Below are 7,469 nucleotides of genomic sequence, written 5' to 3' on the forward strand. Positions count from 1 at the left end.
CAAAAAAAAAAAAAAAAAAAAAAAACAAAAACAAAACAGGTGAAATGCGCTCAGATCCTTCTTGAAGCTGGAGTGAAGGTGGATGCACTGGATAAGAATAAGAACACTGCACTTCATTATGCAGCTGGTTATGGCAGGAAGGAGTGTGTTGCACTATTACTTGAGAATGGCGCTGCAGTGTAAACAAACAGCCTTAGAAAGACATTACTCCATTTAATACTCTTTTCCTTCACAATTTCACTATTCTCTCTCTCTGCGTGCAGCACTCTCCAAAACCTGGATGGAAAGACTCCCATAGACGTAGCCAAGCTAAACAACCAACACGAGGTGCTAAAATTGCTCGAGAAGGATGTTTTCCTGTAAACTTTGAAGCCACCGGAAATATTTCCTGCCACAGTTCAAGCACGCCACAGGCTTTCGAGTGTTGCTAGATTTTCTACCTTCGAAACAGTTACCACTTTAAATAATGTGATTTTTATTAGAATGCTACAGTCAGTGAGACAAAATTCGTTCTATTATGAGGTGTGTAGTGTGAGCCTTCTGTTATTCGCATTGTGCCTGGGATCATGTACTGTCTTGCTACTTGACAAAGAGTATCCTATGCTCAATTCTTTCTCTTGTTTTAATAATATCCAAAGTCAAATTTGCAAAAGGTCGTAGAGATTTAACTTGCTTGGTGAAAGGAATGCAAATGCCAGCGTGCTACCGCTTCAAACAGGTGCTGTAAAATTTTCCATTATGCAGCTCAGATCTGAAATCAGGTGTAGGAAGCCAGGGAAAAAGCTCCCAGTCAGTACTTTCTTTGTTAATGAAGTCGTCTGGGCCTTAGGGTGGGCGCCTAGTCAATTGTATCCATAACATTGAAGCTTATCACATGCCTAGAGGCGAAGTAGGAACTAGAAAGCCAAGTCTCAAGTCATAAAGTAGAAACCATATAAGTTTTATAGACTTACTTCAGTTTTAGACAAGTTTTAAATGATGTACTTAGGCTCTTTATCAAAGTCTGCTTTATTAATGCATGCAGCAACCATAATGTATTTATGAGTGGCCATAGGAGCTAGCAAGCTACTTAGGATTTGGGAAGAAACCCAAAATTTTGTTAAAGGTGAGAGCCATAGAAGTGTAAAGGTCAAAAAGCAAAAAAAAAAAAACTTGTCTCCTTCTTCACTCCACCTTAAAAAGAAAGCCTTATTATGCCTTGAAGTTCGAAAACTTCCATGGGGATTTGTGGTTTTGTTAAGTTGTTAACGTGCAGGTTGCCCCAAAAAGCAGCAAAATCCATTTGAATTGAAGAAGCTGAAGCCGGGAGGCATTGAGAGTGGACTTTTGATTTTTGCAGCAACAAGTTAGTGGGAAAAAGATTCAAACGACGAGCATTTAAAAACATGGTAAGCTGACCCACGAGTAATTAATGAAACTTAATTTTCTTTCTTCTGGCTTTCAACTCTGATTTCATCTAAGTTTAGCCTTTACTAGCAGCCTTTCTTATGAATTTGGGAGCAATATCTTCGAACAAAGACAAATCGCCCAAAAGGAGCAAGTTTTTTGGTCTGGATTTGAAGAAGAAGAAGAAAAGGGTCATGGAGGAGAGAAAGTCCTCCTCTGTATCAGATGTTGGAGCTTGGGGTATGAACATAATCAGCTCAGTGGGCATTATCATGGTCAACAAGCAGCTCATGTCCCAAACTGGCTTCGCCTTTTCCTTTGGTTTGTATCTCTTCTTCTCTTTCAGTTTCAAGTTTCATTTCCATAATGCACCTCTTTTATTACATCAGTTAGTTGCTTTGATCCAAGGCTTTCTTCTTTTGTTTCAGCTACAACGTTAACTGGATTTCACTTTTCTGTGACTGCGTTGGTGGGTTGGATTTCAAATGCCTCTGGCTATTCTGAATCCAAATCTGTTCCCTTCTGGGAGCTTCTTTGGTTCTCAATTATCGCCAACACGTCGATAACAGCCATGAACTTCAGCCTCATGTTAAACTCTGTTGGATTTTATCAGGTTCAATCCTTGTCCCCCTTACCTTTGTTGTCACTCATCGCCATCGACGATAACGAAACTTTGTTGCTGCTTCATGTGCTTGTAGATATCAAAGCTAAGTATGATACCTGTGGTGTGTGTCATGGAGTGGATTCTTCATGGAAAACAATACTCTAGGGAAGTGAAGATGGCCGTTGTCGTGGTCGTTGTCGGTGTCGGTGTCTGTACAGTGACTGATGTGAAAGTTAATGCCAAAGGCTTTCTTTGTGCCTTAGTAGCAATCTTATGCACATCACTGCAACAAATTGTAAGCATTATCTTTTCTCCCTTTAAAATCACTTCAGATTCAGCGTTACACCTAATTCTGAGACATCAAGCTCGTCACTTTTACATTGATTAAACAGTCTATAGGTTCATTACAGAAGAAGTACTCAATAGGATCCTTTGAATTACTAAGCAAGACAGCTCCCATTCAAGCACTTTCCCTTCTAACAGTTGGCCCATTCATTGACTACTGCCTTACTAGTAAATCTCTACTGAAATACAACTACGCTTTTAGTGCATTTGTAAGTCGTTATTCGAATCTCGTATTCGTTTTGCTTTTGCTTTCGTAATTGAACCAAGGACCAAAAGGGCTCCAACCAATATCTATCCTTAACGAATGTTGCAGTGCTTCATATTACTGTCATGCTCCCTAGCTGTGTTCTGCAACATCAGTCAATATTTGTGCATCGGGCGCTTCTCGGCTGTATCGTTCCAGGTTTTAGGCCATATGAAGACGGTATGCGTCCTGATGTTGGGGTGGCTGCTGTTCGATTCAGAGATGACAATGAAAAACATATCAGGGATGGTTCTTGCCATTGTTGGGATGGTGGTGTATAGCTGGGCCGTTGAGATTGAGAAGCAAGCCAATGCAATGGCCATCCCTCAGCCAAAGAGCCAACTTTCAGATGAGGAGTTGATGCTGTTGAAGGAGGGGATGGATGACAGTAGTTTGAGAGATGAAGAGATTGGTCAGCTCCCAAAATGATATGAATCAGTTTCTCTTTTCTCTGTACTTTTTTTTTTTCCTTTTTGCTCTGCCATTCGTTACCCACCAATGTGGATTTTAAGTCCCCTAAATGGTTATTCTCGATTGTGAAATTTGTATTTGAATAAAAGTATTTGAAATTGTTGTGCAAATGTAATATAATAGGATATTATCCATACATTTTAGATGCATGGCAAATTCAGGGTATTTAGGGGTATGATGATTACTTTTAGTTTCGCTCAAAAGACATCGTACCAATTGTGATTGATCCTTGATTGCAACTCTCAACAAAGAGGACAAAGTACTACGACACCTCCCCTCAAAATGGAGTTACAATTATACGTCCACTTTCAACTATTTGTGTGAGATCCTACATTGGTCGGAGAGAGGAACAAAACATTCTTTACAAGGAGGCAGAAACCTCAGCAATACTAACAGGCCAAAACAGATATCTACTAATCAGATATCTACTAATGCTAGACTTGGGCTCTCACAACTTGTTGCACCCAACAAATTATCTAACCACCGCCTTACACTACTAGTTATTTTTTAATAGACAAATGAACAATGGTAAAGTTCAAAGATTTAGTTTTGAATATCACCGGAACGGATGAGATGAATCCTTCTCTGGTTTTTTACTAATTACCGACTCAGGAACAACCCTTTTTGTTCTTCTTGATTTTAGAATTCCTATTTACATAACATAAGTGAAGTCTTTTGAAGTGCGAAAATTATAGTTCAAAGCTGAAATCTAATTAAATAATTAAAATAATAACATATTAGATGTTATTATTGATGATATTTCTATACAGTCAATAATTAATTTATAACCAATTTCATACAATGTAAGAAGTGATGAAGATGAAGCATGCTTCGACTCAAAGAAGGGAAGAAAAGATTGGAAAACTATAGAACAAAGGATTTATGTAACTTTTAGATGGAATGAAAATTGTGTCCCCATCCCAAAATAAGAATTCTCCATCCCTCCTGCAAAGTTTCAAATGGCAATTCTCGGAAATGAGAATTCTAACCTCTAACATCTTGATCAAAGAAACGTATTGGGCTAAATTAAGACACATAGGGAGGCAAAGAACTAAGTAGCTCCAGTGACATGACCTACAGATCTCAGAAAACTCTATTCTCCATGGTGATTTACATTTCGCAACATTGCGCAAATCATCCATAACTGGTCTAAATAATAAGATTATCCATATCAACTCCAGACTTCTATACACAAATACTTGAGGCACAACGAGATTTCCACGACTCAGCTCATTCTTGCACAAAAACTACCAAGTCTAAAAAATCTGTGCAACAAAGAATGTCAAAAGTCACCTCTATTTACTTGGAGTCAGTTGTTCCTGTGTTTGATCCCCTGCCCTCTTCACCCTTTCAAAGACTAGGGGAACATTTGGTCATTCTGCTTGCTGGGCTCTTCGAGTTTTACGCCCGACTCTTCAAGTTTGAGAGAACCTATATCTAAAGCCTGCAAGTGCAAAATAATAGCATATAAACAAATGAGTACTAAAGATGAAATGTCATTATTTCATTTTATTTTATTTTTGGAAAAAGAAAATTTTTCATAAAAGATTATGTAAGGTACAAGAGAAGAAGAATAACTCCGGGGGAACCTTCTAAGACAAATCATTTCAATTAAAAGTGATGGTTTCCTATTTCAAACTTGTAAAGAGAATATTTCATGGCTTCCATTTTCTGGAGATTTTTCACCTTTGCACTTGTAGCCTCCGCAGCTGCTTTTTCTAAACCTCTAGTACTCTCGGGATTAACTTCCTAAAAAAAATTAAAGCCATAAAGAATCAACAAGCAAGTTGGAAATATATATAGCAAGAATGGTAGCTTGAATCAGGAAATGTAACACGGCATGGGCATGAACAAAAATAGGACATCCTATATTCAATTAGAGCATACCGGCTCTTTGATTTCAGTCTCAACCGTTTCTCTTTTAACTCTGCTTGGGATGGGTTTTCTGTCCAAACAGCAAGTAAAATGCAGAAGTTAAGATAATAAGGATTGTAAAGATAAAATTGAAAAGAAATCAAGTACAAAACGAAATACCTCTCTTCGTCAACTTCCATATCTGAGTCTGGATCCCATCTCTCATCCTTATCCTCCTGGTCTTCATCCGCCTGAAGATCATATTTAACACTTTGCAATCAAGAGACAATTACCAATGACATAATTGATCAAACACATTACCAATTTAAATTTGTTTCCTATTTCCTAATAAACAACAAATAGAAGGGGAAAAAGGCACAGATTTTGCGTCTCAAGTATAAAGTTTTCTCATACTGAACCTGCATTACCATTTTACATTTTTCAACAAATTATTGTCACCATGCCTAGAAGACTAGCAACACCACACAAACACATTGGATTTATTTTCATATGGAGCAAAAAAGAAAAAACCATAGGCGTGAAGTGCATACAGGTTGGCAGAGAAACATGAGGAAAAGCGATACAAAAAATCAACACGTGGCTCATTTGACAGACAGGAGTCACATCAAATGCAGTTCAATAAGCATATCAACTCGTAACTCATGAATACTCCAACTGTTTAACCTTTGCCAGATATGGAATTGGAGACTACTAACAAAATCAATCATGTGTAGAATATCTCAAGTTGCCCAGGTGACTAGCAACCATCACCTCTAGGTTAAATCCGAAGGTATTTTAAGAAATATTACTAACCCTTGGATTATTAATCAGTAATTACTTAATAATTAGTAAAAGGTAATGTGATAATTATAAGCTGCATCTTAGAATTGTTTTCAAAGTTGGTGAATCTTGCGAAATATGAGGTCAATGAATATTTTCGTGTTATAAGAAGTTAATCCAAAATCATATCTACAGTGCAATCAATAAGAACTCTTCTCATTACTTCTGTGTGCATGACAACATAAAAAAAAATGTTAAATTTAAGAGAGGAGAAACTAATGAAACAAATTATATTATGTTAACCTACCTCAGGGAGTTCAGTATCAGGAGGCCTTTCTTGAAATGGAACACTGGGCGCATGCTGAAGTCGTGCAAGGTATTCAAGTAGCTTTCCCTGTATTTCTTCCAGCATAAGGTGTGTATTTTTGTTCTCCATATTACTGGGAGCAACATGCAGAGTGTAATCAGGACCAAAATACTCATAATATTCATGCTGTGGCATTTTGTCATCAACCTCCATCCCAAGAGCAACTCCTGTCTGCACTCCACATGACAGTTCGATGTAAAACAGCAGGTCAGAAAAATGATATAGAGACAAGAAAGAACTTTAGAATAACAATCTAGCATCAAGGACAATGAGACTTTATAGAAAATAGAAATTCTTAACACCCCACCATGAAAATAGTAAAACATACTACTATTATGAAGCCACAGAGTTCATCAGCTCCCTCCACATGATTTGTTTATTTATTTATTTTTCTAATTTGGAAAACAGAGGCATATTGTAACATAAAAGAAATGGGATAAGGAATTTCTGATGTCTCCATTGGTCAGAAACTTCAACACATATGTTCCCGAAAGAAGTCAATCACAATCTTTGTGGATTATAAATTTGTTTAGTTTGAGCTGACTCATATCATACAAACCAAAGCAAACCTTCAAATTATATAGAATTGAGACATATTAGTCAGTAATTGAGTTGTCATGAACAAGTACGATGCTTCTATTCCATTGCCCTTCCTAAAGCACAATCTTAAATTATATCATTTGCCTCACTCATTATGAGATAATAAGATCAAGGGGTGCACTTTCCAAAACTTTGTAGCAAAAGATACAAGAAGGAACCAACACTTGATCATACAAAAATCATTCTTTGAAAGCAAAATGTGTACCTCGTAGCACCAGCAGCGAGCAACGTTACGGATGGTGTAGCCACCCCCACCAAGCAGTAATAGAGGCACATTGAATGATCTCATATATCTAACACACTCTCCATGACCTTTTATTGACAGGTTAAAGCATCCTAGCCTATCGCCAGAAAGAGAGTCAGCACCACATTGGAGAACAACAGCACCAGGTCTAAAAACTTCCATAACTTTTCCCATTATAGGTTTGAACAAGTAATGATAGCTCTCATCATCAATTCCATCATCCAAAGGAACATTAAGTGAGTAGTACTTTCCTTTCCCATAACCAATGTCTCTTATATCTCCTGTACCGGGAAAATAATCTCCAAATTTGTGGAACGATACAGTCATGACTCTGTCGGTTGTATAAAAAGCCTCTTCAACACCATCTCCATGGTGGATATCAATGTCAACATATAAAACACGCTGCACATAAAGAAGTTTCACAATCACAAGAACAACATGCAAAAAATAACAAGATAAAAAATTTTCAAGATGCATCCTATTCCAAGTATGAGTTTATTCAAACCACAACCACCATACTACATCAAGTGATAGTGATTAAAGATTACAAAAAAAAAAAAAAAAAAAAAAAAAA

The 7,469-nt window shown here is 37.2% G+C and overlaps 3 protein-coding genes across 8 annotated transcripts in view; 2 read left to right on the plus strand and 1 right to left on the minus strand.

The window, feature by feature from the left end:
- Positions 1-652, plus strand: part of LOC111449112 (ankyrin repeat domain-containing protein 2B-like) — a 6,186-nt gene extending 5,534 nt beyond the window's left edge. Inside the window, exons 8-9 of the mRNA XM_023088983.1 lie at positions 40-179; positions 264-652. Of these exons, the coding sequence (XP_022944751.1) occupies positions 40-179; positions 264-363 (240 nt within the window). The 3' untranslated portion in view covers positions 364-652. The remainder of the gene's footprint in view (positions 1-39; positions 180-263) is intronic.
- A 483-nt stretch (positions 653-1,135) lies between these two features.
- On the plus strand, positions 1,136-3,165 carry LOC111449110 (UDP-rhamnose/UDP-galactose transporter 3-like). 3 transcript variants are annotated; one of them, XM_023088981.1, is made up of 6 exons: positions 1,136-1,388; positions 1,480-1,707; positions 1,815-1,999; positions 2,085-2,285; positions 2,383-2,544; positions 2,649-3,165. In XM_023088981.1, exons 2-6 carry the CDS (start codon positions 1,488-1,490, stop codon positions 3,006-3,008), a joined length of 1,128 nt encoding a protein of 375 aa, XP_022944749.1. In that variant the 5' UTR covers positions 1,136-1,388; positions 1,480-1,487; the 3' UTR covers positions 3,009-3,165. The 3 variants fall into 3 exon arrangements, with proteins under 3 accessions (XP_022944749.1, XP_022944748.1, XP_022944750.1); XM_023088980.1 differs by having other exon boundaries at positions 1,254-1,388; positions 1,467-1,707; XM_023088982.1 differs by having other exon boundaries at positions 1,271-1,388; positions 1,477-1,707.
- A 754-nt stretch (positions 3,166-3,919) lies between these two features.
- The window catches only part of LOC111449108 (histone deacetylase 19-like), a 5,077-nt gene continuing 1,527 nt past the window's right edge, over positions 3,920-7,469 (minus strand). For all 4 annotated transcript variants that reach the window (XM_023088975.1, XM_023088978.1, XM_023088977.1 and 1 more), the window contains exons 3-8: positions 6,857-7,297; positions 5,992-6,222; positions 5,085-5,155; positions 4,938-4,995; positions 4,737-4,799; positions 3,920-4,494 (exon numbers count right to left, since the gene is read on the minus strand). In XM_023088975.1, the coding sequence (XP_022944743.1) occupies positions 4,408-4,494; positions 4,737-4,799; positions 4,938-4,995; positions 5,085-5,155; positions 5,992-6,222; positions 6,857-7,297 (951 nt within the window). In that variant the 3' untranslated portion in view covers positions 3,920-4,407. The remainder of the gene's footprint in view (positions 4,495-4,736; positions 4,800-4,937; positions 4,996-5,084; positions 5,156-5,991; positions 6,223-6,856; positions 7,298-7,469) is intronic.

This window comes from Cucurbita moschata, unplaced genomic scaffold, assembly GCF_002738365.1.
Source record: "Cucurbita moschata cultivar Rifu unplaced genomic scaffold, Cmos_1.0 Cmo_Scf00010, whole genome shotgun sequence".
NCBI classification, from domain to species: Eukaryota; Viridiplantae; Streptophyta; class Magnoliopsida; order Cucurbitales; family Cucurbitaceae; genus Cucurbita; species Cucurbita moschata.